This window comes from Triticum aestivum, chromosome 2B (genome assembly GCF_018294505.1).
Source record: "Triticum aestivum cultivar Chinese Spring chromosome 2B, IWGSC CS RefSeq v2.1, whole genome shotgun sequence".
NCBI lineage: Eukaryota > Viridiplantae > Streptophyta > Magnoliopsida > Poales > Poaceae > Triticum > Triticum aestivum.
This window is the reverse complement of record NC_057798.1, coordinates 691,307,828-691,330,426: the sequence shown is the minus strand read 5'-3', so window position 1 is coordinate 691,330,426 and position 22,599 is coordinate 691,307,828. Positions and strand designations below refer to the sequence as shown.

At 47.0% G+C, this 22,599-nt stretch overlaps 1 protein-coding gene across 1 annotated transcript; it reads left to right on the top strand.

Moving 5' to 3' along the window:
- The first annotated feature begins 1,305 nt into the window (after positions 1 to 1,305).
- LOC123042110 (uncharacterized) lies at positions 1,306 to 3,837 on the top strand. The gene is made up of 4 exons (XM_044464632.1): positions 1,306 to 2,061; positions 2,158 to 2,358; positions 2,523 to 2,803; positions 3,458 to 3,837. The coding sequence occupies exons 1-4, from the start codon at positions 1,546 to 1,548 to the stop codon at positions 3,474 to 3,476; spliced, it is 1,017 nt and encodes a 338-aa protein (XP_044320567.1). The 5' UTR covers positions 1,306 to 1,545; the 3' UTR covers positions 3,477 to 3,837.
- The last annotated feature ends 18,762 nt before the right edge of the window (positions 3,838 to 22,599 follow it).

The window sequence follows — 22,599 nt, the reverse complement described above, 5'->3', positions numbered from 1 at the left end:
AATAAGATAGTGGAGGCTTCTATTTGGATATAGTAGAACAGAGTTAACGTGGCAAAATTCAGTCTAAAAATGTCCAGTCCCCTTTATGGAAGTCTTCAAACATCCTAAATCGGTCATGCATGCTTGATTAGCTCCTAGAAAATGTTGGTAGAAAAAGAAAGGGATCCCATCAAGGCTCTATCAACATAGTACATAGGATTCAAAAATAACTTTGTTAATTTCTTCCTTCAAAACTGGCCAGGAGCACGGTTTTCGATTTCATCCGAAATCTTCGAATTTCGTCCGAAATTCGCCCTTTTCGCCATGGCCCGGTATGAGTGTAGCCCAATCAAATATTTCGGCCTTTGTAGAACTTCGAGCCCGCCCCAAAGTAGCCCACGCACCTCTTTTTGGTATAAAAACACAAGCTGAACAAGCCCCAACCCTAGTTTCACGTTTCCTTTCTTCGTTCCCTTTTGCGGCGGCTGTAGTCAACACAACCTCCACCTCCGCCCAGCCTCCTCCTCGTCCAACACAGTAACAACCCACCTGCTCAAGGCTCAAGCACTCCTTCTCCTTCCCATGGAGGTTGGAGCGCGGCCGTGACAGTGCTCGTGCATGAGGCGACCCTGTCGGCGGCGGCCGTGGATCGAGGCCACATGAGGTCAAGGCTGCACTTGGGCGTCGACTGAGCCGGCGGCGGCACCAACAACATCGAGCGTGGCCACAATTTCTATGATATAGTCTTGTTCTACCTGATTTCAATAGGATTGGCAAATTCGGTCACTATCATTCAAATTTCGGCCATTTTTCGTTCCAAATTTCAAATTTGTTTACTCTTTTCGTCCGGAATTCTCCTAAAAATTTCTGTAATGACGAATTTCGCCCATTTCGCTAAGGTCAGGTAAAAAACAGAAAACAGAATCCAAAATCTTTTTCTTTTATTATTTGTCCACCGCGAGCAGCTCATTCTCTACCTAAGAGACTTTTTCCTCATTTCTTAATTTCTTTTTATTTTATTATTTCTCCACTGCGCATCGGCCCAGTCGCTTGCGCTTCCTTCCTCTTCCCCTTCCCTTGCATTTGCCTTTGCTATTTGCTACCCGACGTTTGAGTTGCATCGGGTTTTTTCCATGGGGAGGCCGAGTAAAGGATCCGAAGGTCCAGCCGACCTCATCAGCGTCCTCCCGGAGGATCTGCTTCTGGAGATCCTCGAGCGTCTTGGCTCCGCCCGCGCCGCCGCGGGCACCAGCCTCCTCTCCCGCCGGTGGCGCGGTCTCTGGACCCGGCTCCCCAGCCTCACCCTCAGCTTCCACAACGTCCCGTTCGGCTCGATCCAGACCGCGCTCCGCCGCGCCGCCGCTCGTCGACGCCCCGGTGTGAACATCTACCACCTCAACATCCGCGTCGCCGGCCAGGCCGGCACGATCGGCGCCGGGAGGTTCTCCTCGCTGCTCTGGGACGCCGCGAGTCTCTCGCCGGTGGAGGTGCGCCTCACCCTCCCGCGGAACCTGCAAGTCTCCTGCATGGAGGTGACACTGCCCACCTTCCACCGCGCCAACCTCCATGGATCTACGCGCGCGGGGCCTCCACTTAACCGTGCTCGCAAAGCCATATTTGGGCTATGTCCCCTTCCGCTCGCTGGAGAGACTCTCCCTCTCGGGGTGCCACATCGATCTGGCCACCTTCATCCCGTACTGCCCTCGCCTGCGCGTGCTCCAGGTGAACACCACCGGTCTGATAGACATGAGCAACATTACGGTCCACTCCGCGTCGCTGGAGGAGCTCGTCGTGGAGCACGGCAACCGATGGACCCGCCGTACCCATGTCAGCGTCGACTCCCCTGTGCTTAAGCAATTGGCAGCGTCCTTCCATGCCTGCGGCAACATCGGGGTGTCCATCTTGGCACCAATGCTGGACAAGGTCTGGTGGCGGTGCTCGTATGCCAAGCCGATTTACGGCCTTGGTCTTTGGGGCCTCTCAGAGGTGGGCTTGAACACAGAAGAGACACACTCCAGGAGAGACGCCTGTGTGCAGCTCCCTAGCGTCCATGTCCTGTCCCTACACATGTCTCCTGTCCAGGTATATATGTCTCCTTTCCTGCTTGTTCAATTTATCACAATTGTCGGCGAGATTGAACTTATCCAGGATGTCTTGTCAAACTGTTTGTTGTTGCAGGATTCAGTTAGCTTTCCAAATGCAGATCTCAGCTTTTTTGCGGCAGAGATCGATAAACATATGGTTACCAACTTCTCTGGTCTGGACCTACATCTCAGCACCAAGGGCCATGTGTTTGGAGCTTTTGTGCTGCATCTCCTTGGGATGCATCGGATTCGTACAGCTTTACGGAACCTTAAGATTGTCCTGCTAAGATCAGAGGTAATTTATCATACATTTTTGCTTATGCAGTTGGAATATATGCAGTACATGTTCAGCCAATAAATTCGAGGTACATTTTTTTTCGAGGTTCGAGGTACATTCTTGAACTAATGTCCCAACCATGGAACGTCCATAATTTCTTTCTGTAATTCACATTCGTTTAGGTGAAAGATGCATGCCCAGTAAATTGTTTCTGTGATGAGCCAAAGAACTGGAGAACAGAAACTATCACCTTGGCTGACCTTGAAAACATGGAAATTGAAGGCGTCGTCGGGGAAGATCACGAGTTTGATTTCTTGAAAGTGATATTTAGATGTGCTCCAATGCTTAAAACACTGACTGTGAGGCTGTCAGATGGTGTCACTCCAAGTGTCGATTGGTGCACAAAAATAAACATCTTCATGGCATATCCTTCCGTTGAATGCAATGGTGATCTGATAAGCAGGTATGATGCATGGTTAGCATACTCAATAGTTGCAAAAAGTTTTTTTATGGTTGTACAGTTTATCAGTCTAAACTGACCATTTCGTCCTGTACCTTTTTTTTAATCTTAAAGTAAAGCAGTAATGGCAGAAATGTGTCAATGACATGGTAATATCTGTTTGAGTCTGACTTAGTTTTAGCTTGGTTCTGCCCTCTTTGTTTGCTGAAAAATCGGCACTGCGATGGTCCGCATGCTTCAGCAGTGTTCTTTGTTTTTTATGCTAGTCTTTTTCTTAGGTTCAATTTCCCTTTAACGCGGGCCAAGGGCACTAAAACCCATTTATTTTATATACAAGTCGTCTATACCATCAACTTCTGTCTACACGATATAACATGTCAGATGCTACACTATTTTTCTTATGAAATGCTATACTGTTTTTCTTATCAGATGTTATACTGTTTTTCTAGTCCACTGAAGTCTGGTTGTGCCTGCACTCCAATAGTTGACTGAATATGCTCAGAGTTTCTTCGTGAACCTTTTAGTCTATGCCATCTTCATTAACTTTGTCATCCTGTTGTTTTGTGCATTTTTCTCTGTATTTAGATTTACAAGGACAGACTTCACCATATCTGTATGTGACTGAAACTGGTCTTGTTTTACCTCCTCTGCCTGCAGGGCCAAAGCTGTGCGTTGACATGATTATCTGCGGATTAAGGGTGCTCATTAACAAGATCGTCCTCTCCCACGCCAACCAACTACTATCTGCTTTCAGGTCTTGCTTAATGGCTTCAATCTATGCTACCTCCTGTTGTTTTGCCACTGTAGTGGAGCTACAGACTTGAAGTGGTGTAGTCTCTGATGTAATTCCTAGCATGGTTTCTATTGCCTTCAAATGTGGCACTGACTCCTTTTGGTCGGCTGGTCTGAATATTAGATTTTTAAGTATCTCAAGTTCTCAACCAATGTTGTCCAAGTGATGCCATGTTAAGTACTTACGCCAATGGCTTACATTGAAAAACAGTGGCACGAGGCTTCTCTTGCTGGTCAAAATTAAGATGGACCTATCTTTGTGCTTTTTCTTTTCTCCAATATAGCCTCGATGGAGCTTACACGTTGCACGCTTCTGCAATATTTATGTCAAGCCACATATATGTTCAACGTGCACCCTTTTCAAATACTTCCTCCGTCCGAAATTACTTGTCACGGAAATGGATATATCTAGATGTATTTCTATCCATTTTTGCGAAAAGTAATTTTGAACAGAGGGAGTATTACATTTGCCTCTCCTAGTATTCGGCTATTCACAGAGCAAGAGTTATTTTTACGGCTCCTGGGATCAGGCAGTATTCGAATAACCCTTTGTAGGAGGATTCCTTTTCTTTATGCGCCCTACGTTGAACAAAAAATAATCAAAATGTTTATTGAGCTCTCAAAAAATTTCTAGAATGTTTGCAACTGATAGGGGTAATAACTATTGTACTGTATAAGTTTGTTTAGAAGGGAAATGGTTTTCTTTCAAGCCTTTGCATTGAAAAAGAAAGAAAAGGGTTGAAATAGGACACTCCAGTCTCCACTGGTCTGAATTGGTTGGTTTTGCACATTGAACATATAAAGGATGAGCCAGTGCGCCCAACTAGCGGCCGTGGCCACGTCTCCTTTTATTCGTTCGCGTTACTGTAGCGACGAGGGAAGGGATAAGGTCCCGAGCGCTCGCTTCCTCCCGCTGCCTCCTTCTCTTCCTCTCCCTCGGCGTAGCCCCTCCACCTCCCTCTATCGACGGCGCCTGGTCCAGATCAGGCTCAGGTCGTCGCCTGGTCCATATAGCAAAAGAGTACTCCCTTCGTCCCAAAATAAGTGACTCAAGTTTGTACTAGCTTTGTACTAAAGTTAGTACAAAGTTGAGTCACTTACTTTGGGACGGAGGGAGTATATATTTCAATGAAATTTTGTAGTTTCACATGATACTGCAATAACATGCTATTATATTTTCCGGCTTTTTATTGAAATGGCAGAAAGATCCATTAATTATACTAGTGGAGGAAATTCGGACTGCGGTATTTCAAATGGAACATAACAAATCTCCGGGCCCGGATGGTTTCCCGGCGGAGTTCTATCAATATTTTTGGGATATGTTAAAATCTGACTTGGTTCAGTTGTTCAATGAACTGCATGCTCATAGACTCGACATTTCCCGTCTTAATTTTGGGGAAATTATTCTTTTATCCAAGACAAAAGATGCTAGGCGGATTCAACAATACATGCCGATTTGCTTATTAAATGTAAGTTTTAAAATCTACACTAAAGTCGCGACTAACCGGCTGAACGGGGTGGCGGACCATGTAGCCAAACCAACCCATACAGCTTTCATGCAAGGACGGAACATTTTGGACGGTGTTGCTGTCCTACATGAAACTGTCCATGAGCTTCATCATAAATAGTTGAACGGTGTCATTTTTAAAATTGACTTCGAGAAAGCTTATGATAAAGTGAAGTGGCCCTTTCTGTTAGAAACATTAAGTATGAAAGGGTTTTCCGATACTTGGTGCCGATGGGTTGAGAGCTTTGTGTCCGGAGGTAGCGTGGCCATTAAGGTAAATGATGATGTAGGCAACTATTTCCAGACAAGGAACGGGCTCCGTCAAGGGGACCCCGCATCACCCATCTTGTTCAATATTGTGCCTGATATGTTAGCTACTCTCATTGAGAGGGCCAAGTCAGCTGGTCAAATCACCGGGGTCATTCCTCATTTAGTAGAAGGAGGCCTATCAATTTTACAGTACGCGGACGACACTATTTTGTTTTTGGACCACGACTTAGATAAGGCTAGAAACCTCAAATTGCTATTATGTGCTTTTGAGGATCTTTTTGGACTTAAGATTAATTTTCACAAGAGTGAACTCTTCTGCTTTGGCGAGGCCGCAGAAAACTCACAAGATTATGCTGAAATCTTTGGCTGTCAACTCGGACATTTTCTGATTCGCTATCTAGGTATCCCTATTCATTATCGGCGATTGACAATCGCTGAATGGGAGCATGTTGAAGAGAGACTGGAGAAACGGTTGGCTAGCTGGAAGGCCAAACTCTTGTCTTATGGGGGCCGATTAGTTTTAATCAACTCGGTCCTTACCAATATGGTTCTTTACATGCTATCATTCTTTCATCTGCCAAAAGGAGTGCTCCAACGTCTTGATTACTTTAGATCAAGATTTTTTTGGCAGAGTGATAATGAAACCAAGAAATATCATTTGGTTAGGTGGAATATATTATGCCGTCCTAAAAGCCAAGGGGGCCTTGGAATTCAGGATCTTGAGATCAAAAACATTGCATTGCTCAGCAAATGGGTATACAAATTACTCACTGAGAATGGTGTTTGGCAGGAAATCATTCGTAATAAATACGTGGGCTCCAAAGCAATTTCCCAAGTCTACTAGAAACCGGCCAATTCACATTTTTGGAGTGGGGTAATGAAAACTAAAGAATTCTTTTTCCAATTTGGAACGTTCTCGGTTAAGGACGGCTCCCAAATACGTTTCTGGGAAGACACCTGGCTCGGGACCACCCCATTAAACGTGCAATACCCATGCTTATATCGGATAGTTAGACATAAGTTTGTCACGATTAAGCAGGTGATGGGCCAAGAAAACCCAGATATTTATTTTCGTAGAACCCTCAGTGGACCTGTTTGGCAGCATGGGATGATTTGCTAACCCGGTTGGGAGCCATCCAACTGTCGGCATAACCGGATATCTTTAAATGAAAACTGCATCAGAGTGGGAAGTTTTCGGTCAAATTTATGTATGATGCATTGGTTCATAACGAGGTTCCAATTGACAATAAAAAATTGTGGAAGCTGAAGATTCCTCTAAAAGTGAAAAATTTCCTATGGTTTCTCAATAAAGGAGTTATCTTAACTAGGGACAATTTGGCACGACAAAACTGGCAAGGTTGCAAAAAATGTGTTTTCTGCCACCATGATGAGTCCATTAAGCACTTGTTTTTTGATTGCAAGCTTTCTCGATCTGTATGGGCCGTTGTCCAAATAGCTTCGAATCTATATCCTCCACGTAGTGCACGGAATATGTTCGGCAATTGGTTGAGGGGTATAGATAAACAGTTTTCTAAACACATTCTTGTGGGGGCGGCTACCTTATGTTGGGCGTTGTGGCTCACTAGGAATGACATTGTTTTTAACTATAAATGCGTTTCATCTCCTATGCAGGTTATTCATATATGTTCGCGATGGCTCCGTATGTGGTCTATCATGCAGAGGCCAGAGGACAGAGACCTTCTTATGATGGCTTCTACTCGGCTGGAGCGTTCGGCCAGGGAGGTTTTTTACCCCCATGGATTGCGGTGTGATCTTCAGTTAGGATCGGCCTCCCTATAGGCATTTTTATTTTCCTCTTGTTCTGGCTGTTTTGCCACTCTATTTTGGTTTGCAGTACTTCGAACTTTTGGTTGTGTGCATCTAGCTATGCAGAGGCCGGGTGATCTTTGACGTGGTTGTATCAACTCGATATTTCAACTCAATGAAAAGCCCTTTATCGAAAAAGATTATACTAGTGTAAAATTTGTAAGCTGCTGGCATTGTCAGTCCATGCACGATGAGTAGCAAAATGGGTTAGATAGTCATTACTTCCCCTGATCCAAAATAAGTGTCGTGGTTTTAGTTTTTTTTTGCAGGGAAACCTTAGAGAGCTTTATTCAACAAACGTGCTCGCTAAGCAGTCGGCCAGTAGGCTGCTGATTAGGAACGGGGGGGGGGGGGGTAGAGTCTAACCAGCTCTCAGTCACAGAAAGCGTACAAGCACGCTTCGCACATAAATGTGCTGGACCGTTTGCCGATCTCATTACATGTTGAACAGTAAAAGAAGTAAAGCTAAGAGCGAGCTGTCCTATTTCATCTAGGATAGGTGCTATCACCGAGCGGTCAGTGTAGCGAGAGTTCCAAAGGTTTACTGCCTCTAGACAGTCGGTCTCCATGATCACATGCGTGTAGCCTCGTAGTGTTGCGAGTAATACTCCTTCCTTGAGCGCTAGAGCCTCCGCGATGAGAGGATCTGTCACCCCAGGATCGGCTTGCACCATGCACCCTTGAAGCCCGATGCCGAACGAGTGATGCCACACGCCCCTGCGTTGCCATCATCAAGATGAGTAGCAGCGTCAGTGTTGATTTTCATGTATCCATCATCGGGCGGCCGCCATCCGAAGCCTGGCAGCATAGGAACTTGCTGCTTCGGTAGCTCAAGTAGAGCTAGATCCTCGCGTATCCGTCTTACTGAAAAGACATGATCAATGTCATCACGTTCGTGTGTTAGACGATTTCGAGATGTCCAGATTGCCCACATCACCGTGACAAGGATCGCTCGTTCCTTCTCAGAAAAACGTTGATCACATAAAATGTCCTTGGACCATGCGCGGGGATGCAGCCTTGGCAAGTTGATGTCGAAGAGCAGCCGGTTTTCCTCCCAGAACCGGCGAGCATGTGATCAATGCATAAGTGCATGCTCCAGATCTTCTTCTCTTGCCAAACAAACCTTGCAGGTGCTTATCTGCTTCATGTAGCGACGCTTGAGAGTGCACTCGTCCGGTAAGATCCCTCTCATCACACGCCACCAAAACACCTTGACTTTAGGGACTACTTTGAGTTTCCAGATGGCATTCCACACATGTTGTTGATCCACTGAAGTGCCGGTAACCTTCCCCTCATCTAGAGCATGTCTCTCTTTTTGATTCATGAGAGCATGATATGTTGATTTAACCGAGTAAATGCCTGACTTCTCAAAGGCCCATGCATAGATGTCTTCGCCCCCGCCGTGCCGCAACGAAATGTTCAAAATGGCTGCGGCATCTGGCGTGATGAAGATCTCTCGAACCTGCTCCGTCCGCCATGTCCAGCTCAGTGGGTCTATCAATTCATTCACGGTTTGCACCATGGTGTTAGCTGGACGTAACAGAGGAGACATCTTGATGGTGGAAGGAATCCATTTATCCTCCCAAATTGATATGGACGATTTGTCGCCTACTCGCTTCACCAGACCGGCCTGCAGTGCTTCACAGCCCGCCACAATTGCCCGCCAAGTAGCAGATGAGGACTTGGGAACCGAAGCATGTAGGAAATCTGTGCTGGGAAATATCTTCATTTCATCACCTTGGCACATAGGGAGTTCGGGTTCATCATAAAACACCATCCATGCTTCCCTAGTAAGGCCAAGTTGAACATACGGAGATCACGGAAACCCATTCTGCCCTTGCACTTGGGCGTGGCCAGCTCGTCCCAGGCAATCCAGTGCATGGATCGTTTATTTAGGGAGCTCCCCACCAGAATTTCGCCATAGTGGACGTGAGGCCTTTGCACACCTTCTTTGTCAGAAGAAAACAGCTCATGCTGAAAGTAGGTATCGCCTGAACAATAGACTTGATAAGTGCTTCCCGTCCGGCGCATGCAAATAAATGTTCGGACCAGCCTTGCATTTTCCATCTAGCTCGATCACCCAAGTGTTCAAACGTTCCACATTGATTTTGCCAATGGCTGTAGGTAGGCCAAGATATCGCTCTGAAAAAGCTTCAACTTGGACTCCTAGCAGTTGCTTCAAAGTTTTCCTGAGATCTGTAGGGGTGTTCGGGCTGAAATAAATTGCACTCTTATTTCTATTTACACATTGTCCGGAAGCATCGCCGTAGATCTCAAGAATCTGATTAAGTCTTGTTGCACTTTCCATATTTGCCTTGATGAAAATAAGGCTATCATCGGCAAACAAGAGATGATTCACCCATGGGGCTCTGAAGTTTACTCGAATGCCTCTGTCAACATAGTTGCCATAGTTCTTCAAGAGAGATGAGAAGCCTTCGGCACAAAGGAGAAACAAATAGGGAGATATTGGACATCCTTGCCGAAGTCCTCTGGATGGGGAAAATATGGTAGTAGCTCTCTGTTCACCCGGACTGCAAAGCGAACAGAAGTGACACACTTCATGATCGACCTCACCAGATTGACCTCTCTTCATCATATGAACACTTTCGAAAGCAACCAGGATGTTGTCAGTAATCAAACGGCCGGGGACGAAAGACTTTGTTCTTCACTGATAATATCATCCATGCACGTGCGCAAGCGGTTGGAAATCAACTTGATTGTCACTTTGTATAAAACAGGACAAAGTGCAATGGGACGATACTGTGAGATATTTTGGGGGTGACGTACCTTTGGGATCAAAGTGATCGATGTATCATCTATGCCCGTGGGGAGTTCACCACCATGGAGAAAATCCAGCACCGCCTTGGTTACATCTTCTCCTAGAAGCTCCCAATGGCGCTGGAAAAAGCCGCTGGAAAACCGTCCACTCCCAGCGCCTTGGATGGGGCCATTTGGAATAGAGCCTGGCGCACTTCGGATGGTTCGAACGGTTTGCATAGGAGATCGTTCATAGCCGGGGTAACCCGGGTGGGAACATGTGATAATAGCGCATTGGCATCATGGACGCCTTGCGACGAGTAGAGAGCCTGATAAAAGGCTAAAATTTCCTCTTTCACTTCTGTATCTGTAGCACAAGCAGATCCATCTGCTCTCGTGAGAGAAGCTATTCCATTAGTGCGCTGACGCTGCCTTGCTTGTGCCTGGAAGTAGGCCGTGTTGCAGTCTCCCTCGCGCAACCACGGGACTCGTGAGCATTGCCGAAGCCAAACCTCTTGGAGACGGAGCGTATCTCTTAACTGAACCACGATTCTTTTCTCGTCTTCTGTTGGGCCGCGGCCAACTGAAGGGCGTCGTAGCCGGTTGAGTCGTTTTTGCAGATTACGTACCAATTTCGATAGGCTACCAAACTCTCGGGCTCCCCAAGGCTCGAGTTGCTGTTGAAGCTCCCCAAGGGAGTCCATTATTCCTTGCATACCAGGGTTGCGATCATGAATGCGCCAAGAGGTCGATATAAGCTGATCGTAATCCTGGTGTGACTGCCAAATATTCTCATAACGGAATTGTTTTTTCTTGAACGAGTGACGTGGGAATGTGTGATGTCTGAATTCTGTCACAACAAAGCAATGATCTGACTCCACTGCACACACATACCGTACTTGTGCGTGTTCAAACTTCAGTCTGAACTCTTCGTTGGCAAAGGCCCTGTCGAGCCTAGCCTTGACATTTGCATCTCCGGATTGACGATTGTCCCACGTGTACAGAACACCTGACCAACCTAGGTCCTGGAGAGCACAGTCATTGGCCACTTCCCGAAAATTCCTCATCTGCCACTCAGGCCGGGTTGACATGCTGAAGTGTTCATGGGGATAGAGGGTTTCGTTCAAGTCACCAATGCAAAGCCATGCATCACGGGGTATGGCATGTAGGGTACGCACAAAGCACCAACAATGGTGGCGGTCTGCTGCTTTCGGCGCTCCATAGAACCCCATGAAACGCCGGTCGATCGAACTACCTGCATCCTCCCGCACCAGCACATCGATATGATTCTTGCTGTAGTTCTTCAGTTCCACTTTCATGTTGTTGGACCAGAACAGTCCTATGTCTCCGCTCAGACTGTCGCTGTCCACACCAAAGCTGCCTGCAAACCCTAGAGTATGTCGCAGATCCTCAACTCTCTTGCCTCTGATCTTTGTCTCCATGAAGAAAACCAGAGCGGGCCCTTCTTGCCTCGCGATGTTGTGAAGCTCACAAACTGCCTCGGGGTTCCCAAGCCCCCGGCAGTTCCAGCTTAGACAGTTCATGGTTCCTGGCAGGGCTGTCTAGCAGCTCCTGCCGAGTTGTCTGAAGTGGTGGGTGTGTCTCTCTTCTTCTTTGGTGCGCGTTCCTCTTCCGTATCCACTGATGTACCCTCCCCAGCCGGTTGTACTGAACTCGCCGGGATGATGACCATGTTGTTTTCTTGCTCTTGTTCAGAAGCCGATGCATGCAAGGCTAAAGGTCTGTATACTTTCTTCGGGGTCCCAACTTTCCTCTTGTTTCCAATCGTATTCCTTTTCCTAGGAGAGTTGACCTCGGGATCGCCGTCTCTGGTTGAGCTGGTCTCTGGGGTTGCACTTTTAGCTGTTTTTGCACGATGCGGGTTCGTCCCAGAGTTTTCGCCAAAGGAGGCCTTCTTCTTCTCCTCCGGTGCGCGGAGGTTGGTTGAAAAGGGGAGATCGCCCTTCTCATCTCTGGTACCGGGAGTCGGGCAAACCAAGTCCGGATGGCCAAGGCGGCCAAACGAAAAATAGAAGTTCGGGACTTGCTCATATTGGATATCATAGCAGTCACGGCTACCGCGAGCCACAGAATCAATGAGGACCCACCTTCTCAAAGGCTTCCTGACATCAATAGTTACTCTCACCCTCAAAAAGCCCCCAACGGGATCAAACTACACGTGTTTAGCATTAGGATCAATTTGCCTGGCCACTGCCTGACCCCGTTTCTCATTGCGCAGATTGAACGGTAGGTTAGGAACCCTAGCCCAAATCTGCAACTCATTGAACTGAAGTTCAGATGGTTGCATGCACTCTGAAAATTCCGAGAGGATGACCGCATGCTTGCTGATGTACCACGGGCTGCCTTCCCAAACGCGATCGTGATCGTGCTTGGTGGGGAAATCCGCCACAAAGGTGTTCTCTTCGACAGAACTGAAACTCAAACCCTTAGGGTATCCCCAAGCAGGCCGGAGGGCGTTGGAGATCGTCTGAATATGGAGTGTGTGGCGATGGAGCACCTTTCCCGCCAGGACCACTTCGTCAGTTCCTCCTCGTCGACGTCGTCGATCACCAATGGCGTAGCTTCTTCTTCAGTCAGATCTAACTTGCACATTGCCTCCTCTAGTCTCGCCCGCGTCATGAGCGGTGAGAGAGATCCTTCCTTCCCTTTGTCGGTGCCGGATTGAGACATCTTGGTGCCACCCAGGTGCGCCGCGTCGATCGAGATTGGTCGCGCGCCGTCGTTTCCCCTCGAAACCCTAGTTGTCTAACAAGAGCCGCCTAGGTTTTCGGGGAACTCGCGCAGAGTCACCTTGTATTCGGATACTCGTGGTTTTAGTTCAAAAGGAGTAGTATTTACCCATGCGAAGGAGACGACAAGTCATCAAATTATCCAAAAGAGAGGGGGTTCAAGATGAAATTCTACGTGTTCTCGAGGAACTGCTAGCTTCTCCATGTCCTCTATCGACTCGCTGTGCTTGAACCAGCCACCTCTCCTGCTTGTGGTTCCACATACGGAGACACCTCGTCAATTTCACCTTCTGCGATGTTACACTTGGCTCGCTCCAAGTGGCGATTGGGTCGCTCCTTGCCCCTACTTGGCATACATATGTATCCCCAGAAAAAAAGACGCATAACAAGAGTACGACCTTAGAAATAAGATTCCATTATTGGCTCCACTAAGAAGTCATGAGATCATGGTTCCGCATAAAGAACCTCTCTTACTTTACCATTCATGGAATTAAGCATTGGTGCAAGCTCATCCGGTAGATCATGTATTTGCACCCAAATATCTATATGGTACCCACTCTGTCTCAAAATAAGTGTCTCAATTTTGTACTAACTTTAGTATAAAGTTGTATAAGGTTGAATCACTTATTTTGATACAGAGGGAGTACAAAGGAATTGTGGTGGATTTTGTGAACTTATCGTATGGCACAAGAATGACAACAAATCCCCTATTGATCTGAAGTCCTTCTTTCATGATTTCCTCCCAGTTCCCTAGGCAAGACAATTGCATTTTGTATATTTTTTTATCCAAGGACCTGATTGACAGTTGGAGTGAGGTCCCATGCCAATCTCATGTTTTTATATAATCATAATTTACCATACTCTTCTTGTTTGTTTACTCATGCAATAGCTAGCCAATGAGTTGCTTCTGTTGGTGATGGTTCTTCCTACTCGAAAATAACATCATCAAGGTCCTCTTCATCCAATCCAAGTACACGCATCATCGCTTCCAAATCGTCCTGATCTTTCGTACCACGTTTGATGCTTCTGTCACCATGATTCTGATTCCGAGAACAAAACGCGGGGAAACCCTAACTCGTGACAACCACATGAACCCTAAACCAAGGTCGGGCAGCACTGCAAGAGTGCCCTTTGTTCGGCCCAAGTGAAGGGACAACCGTGGGATTGGAGGAGGGAGACTCAACGACCGGTCGATGAAGGGCGCTGAGAGGATATGTGTAACACCTCGAATGTCATGCTATAGTAACCCTATGTGATTAAGCTAATAATTTATCCAAACAGTGCTTAATCACCTTTGTCCAATATCCCATTTGAAGTTCCAGTCAATTCAAATTCAAGTGAAGTTTGAAGTTGATCAAAAGTTGCTGGCAAAATGTTCATCATTTGTCAAAAATTCCATAACACTTATTTGTTAAGGAACACAACATCACTTTTGTGCAAAGATGAGCATTAGCAATTATAATAGCACCAATTCAGCATTTTTAAATGCTATCCTATTTATGAAAAATACCAAATGAATTCTTCTGGCCTCCAAAATATTTGTGGCACTGTCTAAGATCACCAGGGAATAAAAGGGGCACTTCCCATATTTTTCCTAAGTAAATAGCATGCCAAGTATTTTCTTACCCATCTCTGTTTATTAAATAAATAAAACAAAAAGCAAAGAAGGGGAAAAAGGAAGAAGAAGGAGAAAGCCCCTGTGCACTTTAGTCCAGCTAGCTATAGAAGCCGGCCCAACTCTTCTAGGCCCCTTGTCGCCTTCTCCCTGTTCACGGGGGGTCGTGGCAGAGATCCCCCAGCCATGGCCACGGCATGCCGCAGTGGCGGCCATCCACCGTCTCCCCGCGCATATAAGGGTCCCCCCTCGTCCCCTGGAACCCTAGCTCCACTCATTTTCCTCCCTAACTCGTTCTTTCCCTTTGTATCCCGCCCGATGCCGCCGTCGTCACGCTCCACTCGATCCTAAGGCCACTGTGCCCCAATAACCACTCAGTCGTGTCGTACGTCGTCGCCACCCTCGACTACATCACCTCCGCCTCTCCGTTGAAGCTTGGAGCCTTGGAGCCACTGCAACGACCTCCCCGAGCTCGTCTTCCCCGCATGGCCGTCGTCGATCGCTGCCCGATTCGCCGCCTCGAGCCTCCCCCGAGCTCACTCTCGCACATCTGCAGGCTCAATGTGAGCCTCCTCTCCCTCCTCTCTCTCTCTCTCTCTCTCTCTCTCTCTCTCTCTCTCTCTCCCGTCGCCGTTTACTCCCTCTAGCCGCCGTTTCTCACACATCTGCATAGCACATCGCAGTCGTTGTTCCGGCGACCATTTGGTCGCGCGCCGCTACTCATCGGCCTCACCACGCCGCTTCTTGCCTCGCTCGCCTGCAGTCCCCTGCGCACGCAGCCCTGTCCCCTCGCGTCCCCTTCCTACCACTAGTGCTTGGCTGCTGGCGCTGCAATAGTCTGCTGCCGCTCGCGCCCCTGCGACGGGCCTCGCGCGCGCGCAACCGTCGCTGTGATACCCGCTGGCCATCGCCCCCTGCCCCACGTCGCTCGCCTGCGCGTCCCTGCCACCATTGTTGCGTCTGGCCGCCGCGGCCGACGCCTCCCCTCGCCGCACTCCCTCGCTCCACCGCCGTTGCGGCGATTGCTGCAGTCGGTGCCGCCCTCTTCGCCCCTCGCCGACTCTGCCCGCTGCTGCTGCTGCGCCCCCTCTCCCTCGCTGCGCCGCTGCCGCTGCTGCCAGCGGTCGCCTCTGGCCGCCCCGGGCTCGCCTGCGGGTGCTCCGCCGGCCGCGCGCGCTGGGCCGCGCCCGTTCACCCGCGCCCGCTAGCGACCCCCGCCCAGTTGGCGTTTTGGGCCAATGACAGCGGGGTCCCACAACCCCCTATTAAAGTTTTTTTAAAAAAGAGAAGTTAAAAATTAGTTAAATATATAAATTAATTAATTAAATTAAACTTAATTAGTCTAATTACCTAATTAGTTAATTAGCTAACACTAACAGAAACTGACACATGGTTCCTCTGCCCAGTTGACCAGTCAACTGGTCAATAGTTGACCTGGTCAACGGGTCCTACTGAGGGAGTCGTGGATTAGGGAGTGTCCGGATGGCCGGACTATGACCTTTGGCCGGACTCCCGGAGTATGAAGATACAAGATTGAAGACCTCGTCCCATGTCCGGATGGGACTTTCCTTGGCGTGGAAGGCAAGCTTGGCGATACGATATGAAGATCTCCTCCCATTGTAACCGACTCTGTGTAACCCTAGCCCTCTCCGGTGCCTATATAAATCGGAGAGTTTTAGTCCGTAGGACGAACAACAATCATACCATAGGCTAGCTTCTAGGGTTTAGCCTCTCTGATCTCGTGGTAGATCAACTCTTGTACTACCCATATCATCAATATTAATCAAGCAGGAGTAGGGTTTTACCTCCACCGAGAGGGCCCGAACCTGGGTAAAAACATCGTGTCCCTTGTCTCCTGTTACCATCCGCCTAGACGCACAGTTCAGGACCCCCTACCCAAGATCCGCCGGTTTTGACACCGACATTGGTGCTTTCGTTGAGAGTTCCTCTATGTCATCACCTTTAGGCCCGATGGCTTTTTCGATCATCAACCACGACGTGGTCCAGGGTGAGACTTTTCTCCCCGGACAGATCTTCGTATTCGGTGGCTTCGCACTGCGGGCCAATTCGCTTGGCCATCTGGAGCAGATCGAAAGCTACGCCCCTGGCCATCAGGTCAGGTTTGGAAGCTTAAACTATACGACCGACATCCGCGGGGACTTGATCTTCGACGGATTCGAGCCACGGCCGAGCGCGCCGCACTGTCACGACGGGCATGATCTAGCTCTGCCGCCGGACAGCGCCCAGAGCGCCGCTCAGGTGTCTACTCCGATCATTAGCTCGGAGCCGACTGCGCTAGTCGGGGACGGACGATTGGACACCGCCCCAGGAGCCACAATCTCTACGGCGATAGAGCCGAGTACCAGCCTAGTCCTTTGCGAGGCCCATGACTCCAAGGTGCCGGACTCCGTTCTGGACTCCGAATCTTCCGCACCCCTTTCGATCGAACCCGATTGGGCTCCGATCATGGAGTTGACCGCCGCGGACATCTTTCAGCACTCGCCCTTCGGCGATATCCTGAACACACTAAAATTGTTGGGGAACGTAGTAATTTCAAAAAAATTCCTACGCACACGCAAGATCATGGTGATGGCATAGCAACGAGAGGGGAGAGTGTTGTCCACGTACCCTCGTAGACCGTAAGCGGAAGCTTTATCACAACGCGGTTGATATAGTCGTACGTCTTCACGACTCGACCGATCCAAGTACCGAACGTACGGCACCTCCGTGTTCAGCACACGTTCAGCTCGATGACGTTCCCCGGGCTCCAATCCAGCAAAGCGTCGGGGATGAGTTTCGTCAGCACGACGGCATGGTGACGATGATGATGTTCTACCGGTGGAGGGCTTCGCCTAAACTCCGCGACGATGTGACCGAGGTGGAATATGGTGGAGGGGGGCACCGCACACGGCTAAGGAACGATCCGTAGATCAACTTGTGTGTCCTAGGGTGCCCCCCTGCCCCCGTATATAAAGGAGCAAGGGGGGAGGCCGGTCGGCCCCTTGGGGCGCGCCAAGGAGGAGGAGTCCTCCTCCTAGTCGGAGTAGGACTCCCCCTTTCCTATTCCTACTAGGAGGGGGAAAGGAAGGGGGAGAGGGGGAAGGAAAGAGGGGGGCGCCGCCCCCCCTCCTAGTCCAATTCGGACCAGAGGGAGAGGGGGCACGCGGCCCACCCTGGCCGCCCCTCTCTCTTCCCACTAAGGCCCATGTGGCCCATTAACTCTCCCGGGGGGGTTCCGGTAACCCTCCGGCACTCCGGTTTTCTCGAAATCACCCGGAACACTTCTGGGTGTCCGAATATAGTCGTCCAATATATCAATCTTTATGTCTCGACCATTTCGAGACTCCTCATCATGTCCGTGATCACATCCGGGACTCCGAACAAACTTCGGTACATCAAAACTTATAAACTCATAATAAAATTGTCATCGTAACGTTAAGCGTGCAGACCCTACGGGTTCGAGAACTATGTAGACATGACCTAGAACTATTCTCGGTCAATAACCAATAGTGGAACTTGGATGTTCATATTGGTTCCTACATATTCTACGAAGATCTTTATTGGTCGCATAACAACATACATTGTTCCCTTTGTCATCGGTATGTTACTTGCCCGAGATTCGATCGTCGCCAATACCTAGTTCAATCTCGTTACCGGCAAATCTCTTTACTCGTTACGTAATACATCATTTCATAACTAACTCATTAGTTACAATGCTTTCAAGGCTTAAGTGATGAGTATTACCGCGAGGGCCCAGAGATACCTCTCCGACAATCGGAGTGACAAAACCTAATCTCGAATTATGCCAACTCAACATGTACATTTGGAGACACCTGTAGAGCACCTTTATAATCACCCAGTTATGTTGTGACATTTGGTAGCACACAATCTCATAGTTGTAGGAACTTTGTATAAGTCATGAAGAAAGCAATAGCAACATACTAAACGATCAAGTGCTAAGCTAACGGAATGGGTCAAGTCAAGCACAACATTCTCCTAATGATGTGATCCCATTAATCAAATGACAACACATGTCTATGGTTAGGAAACATAACCATCTTTGATTAATGAGCTAGTCAAGTAGAGGCATACTAGTGACACTATGTTTGTCTATGTATTCACACATGTATCATGTTTCCAGTTAATACAATTCTAGCATGAATAATAAACATTTATCATGATATGAGGAAATAAATAATAACTTTATTATTGCCTCTAGGGAATATTTCCTTCAGTCTCCCACTTGCACTAGAGTAAATAATCTAGATTACATAGTAATGATTCTAACACCCATGGAGTCTTGGTGCTGATCATGTTTTGCTCGTGAGAGAGGCTTACTCAACGGGTCTGCAACATTCAGATCCGTATGTATTTTGCGAATCTCTATGTCTCCCACTTGGACTTGGTCCCGAATGGAATTGGAGCGTCTCTTGATGTGCTTGGTCCTCTTGTGAAATCTGGATTCCTTTGCCAAGGCAATTGCACCAGTATTGTCACAGAAGATCTTCATTGGTCCTGATGCACTAGGTATAACACCTAGATCGGAAATGAACTCCTTCATCCAGACTCCTTCATTTTCTGCTTCCGAAGCAGCTATGTACTCCGCTTCACATGTAGATCCTGCCACGACGCTTTGTTTAGAACTGCACCAACTTACAGCTCCACCGTTTAACAAAAATACGTATCCGGTTTGCGATTTAGAATCGTCCGGATCAGTGTCAAAGCTTGCATCGACGTAACCATTTACGACTAGCTCTTTGTCACCTCCATATACGAGAATCATATCCTTAGTCCTTTTCAGGTATTTCAGGATGTTCTTGACCGTCGTCCAGTGACCCACTCCTGGATTACTTTGGTACCTCCCTGCCAAACTAATAGCAAGGCACACATCACGTCTAGTACACAGCATTGCATACATGATAGAGCCTATGGCTGAAGCATAGGGAACTCCTTTCATTTTCTCTCTATCTTCTGCAGTGGTCGGGCATTGAGTCTGACTCAACTTTATACCTTGTAATACAGGCAAGAACCCTTTCTTCTCCTGATCCATATTGAACTTTTTCAACACTTTATCAAGGTACGTGCATTGTGAAAGTCCAATCAAGCGTCTTGATCTATCTCTATAGATCTTAATTCCCAATATGTAAGCAGCTTCACCGAGGTCTTTCATTGAAAAACTTTTATTCAAGTATCCTTTTATGCCATTCAGAAATTCTATATCATTTCCAATCAACAATTTGTCATCCACATATAATATTAGAAATGCTACAGAGCTCCCACTCACTTTCTTGTAAATACAGGCTTCTCCAGAAGTCTGTATAAAACCATATGCTTTGATCACACTATCAAAGCGTTTATTCCAACTCCGAGAGGCTTGCACCAGACCATAGATTGATCGCTGGAGCTTGCACACTTTGTTAACTCCCTTAGGATCGACAAAACCTTCCGGTTGCATCATATACAACTCTTCTTCCAGAAATCCATTCAGAAATGCGGTTTTGACATCCATCTACCAAATTTCACAATCATAAAATGCGGCAATCGCTAACATGATTCGGACAGACTTAAGCATCGCTACAGGTGAGAAAGTCTCATCGTAGTCAACCCCTTGAACTTGTCAAAAACCTTTCGCAACAAGTCGAGCTTTATAGACAGTTACATTACCGTCAGCGTCAGTCTTCTTCTTAAAGATCCATTTATTCTCAATGGCTTGCCGATCATCGGGCAAGTCAACCAAAGTCCATACTTTGTTTTCATACATGGATCCCATCTCAGATTTCATGGCTTCTAGCCATTTTGTGGAATCTGGGCTCATCATCGCTTCCTCATAGTTTGTAGGTTCATCATGGTCAAGTAACATGACTTCCAGAATAGGATTACCGTACCACTCTGGTGCAGATTTTATTCTGGTGACCTACGAGGTTCAGTAGAAACTTGTTCTGAAGTTTCATGATCAATATCATTATCTTCCTCACTAATTGGTGTAGATGTCACAGGAACTGATTTCTGTGATGAACTACTTTCCAATGAGGGAGCAGACATAGTTATCTCATCAAGTTCTACTTTCCTCCCACTCACTTCTTTCGAGAGAAACTCTTTTTCTAGAAAGGATCCATTCTTAGCAACGAATGTCTTGCCTTCGGATCTGTGATAGAAGGTGTACCCAACAGTCTTTTTTGGGTATCCTATGAAGACACATTTCTCCGATTTGGGTTCGAGCTTATCTGGTTGAAGTTTCTTCACATAAGCATCGCATCCCCAAACTTTAAGAAACGACAACTTTGGTTTCTTGCCAAACCATAGCTCATAAGGCGTCGTCTCAACGGATTTTGATGGTGCCCTATTCAATGTGAATGCAGCCGTCTCTAAAGCATAACCCCAAAATGATAGCGGTAAATCAGTAAGAGACATCATAGATCGCACCATATCTAGTAAAGTACGATTACGACGTTCGGACACACCATTACGTTGTGGTGTTCCGGGTGGCGTGAGTTGCGAAACTATTCCGCATTGTTTCAAATGTAAACCAAACTCGTAACTCAAATATTCTCCTCCACGATCAGATCGTAGAAACTTAATTTTCTTGTTACGATGATTTTCTACTTCACTCTGAAATTCTTTGAACTTTTCAAATGTTTCAGACTTGTGTTTCATTAAGTAGATATACCCATATTTGCTCAAATCATCTGTGAAGGTGAGAAAATAACGATATCCGCCACGAGCTTCAATATTCATCGGTCCACATACATCTGTATGTATGATTTCCAACAAATCTGTTGCTCTCTCCATAGTACCGGAGAACAGTGTTTTAGTCATCTTGCCCATGAGGCACGGTTCGCAAGTACCAAGTGATTCATAATCAAGTGATTCCAAAAGTCCATCAGTATGGAGTTTCTTCATGCGCTTTACACCGATATGACCTAAATGGCAGTGCCACAAATATGCTGCACTGTCATTATCAACTCTGCATCTTTTGGCTTGGACATTATAAATATGTGTATCACTACTATCGAGATTCAATAAAAATAGACCACTCTTCAAGGGTGCATGACCATAAAAGATATTACTCATATAAATAGAACAACCATTATTCTCTGATTTAAATGAATAACCGTCTCGCATCAAACAAGATCCAGATATAATGTTCATGCTCAACGCTGGCACCAAATAACAATTATTCAGGTCTAAGACTAGTCCCGAAGGTAGATGTAGAGGTAGCATGCCGACCGCGATCACATCGACTTTGGAACCATTTCCCACGCGCATCGTCACCTCGTCCTTGGCCAGTGCTCGCTTATTCCGTAGTCCCTGCTTCGAGTTGCAAATATTAGCAACAGAACTAGTATCAAATACCCAGGTGCTACTACAAGCTCTAGTTAGGTACACATCAATAACATGTATATCACATATACCTTTGTTCACTTTGCCATCCTTCTTATCCGCCAAATACTTGGGGCAGTTCCGCTTCCAGTGACCAGTTTGCTTGCAGTAGAAGCACTCAGTTTCAGGCTTAGGTCCAGACTTGGGTTTCTTCTCTTGAGCAGCAACTTGCTTGTTGTTCTTCTTGAAGTTCCCCTTCTTCTTCCCTTTGCCCTTTTTCTTGAAACTAGTGGTCTTGTTAACCATCAACACTTGATGCTCCTTCTTGATTTCTACCTCCGCAGCCTTTAGCATTGCGAAGAGCTCGGGAATTGTCTTGTTCATCTCTTGCATATTATAGTTCATCATGAAGCTTTTGTAGCTTGGTGGCAGTGATTGGAGAATTCTGTCAATGACGCTATCATCCGAAAGATTAACTCCCAGTTGAATCAAGTGATTATTATACCCAGACATTTTGAGTATATGCTCACTAACAGAACTATTCTCCTCCATCTTGCAGCTGTAGAACTTATTGGAGACTTCATATCTCTCAATCCGGGCATTTGCTTGAAATATTAACTTCAACTCCTGGAACATCTCATATGCTCCATGACGTTCAAAACATCGTTGAAGACCCGGTTCTAAGCCGTAAAGCATGGCACACTGAACTATAGAGTAGTCATCAGCTTTGCTCTGCCAGACATTCACAACATCTGGTGTTGCACCTGCAGCACGCCTGGCACCCAGCGGTGCTTCCAGGACGTAATTCTTCTGTGCAGCAATGAGGATAATCCTCAAGTTATGGACCCAGTCCGTGTAATTGCTACCATCATCTTTCAACTTTGCTTTCTCAAGGAACGCATTATAATTCAACGGAACAACAGCACGAGCCATCTATCTACAACAAACATAGACAAGCAAA

Excerpts from the sequence above, each read along its gene's own strand:
- LOC123042110 (XM_044464632.1), top strand. The coding sequence starts at position 1,546 with ATGGATCTACGCGCGCGGGGCCTCCACTTAACCGTGCTCGCAAAGCCA. Across the intron at positions 2,062-2,157 it reads TACACATGTCTCCTGTCCAG|GATTCAGTTAGCTTTCCAAA; the intron begins GTATATATGTCT and ends TTGTTGTTGCAG. Across the intron at positions 2,359-2,522 it reads TTGTCCTGCTAAGATCAGAG|GTGAAAGATGCATGCCCAGT; the intron begins GTAATTTATCAT and ends ACATTCGTTTAG.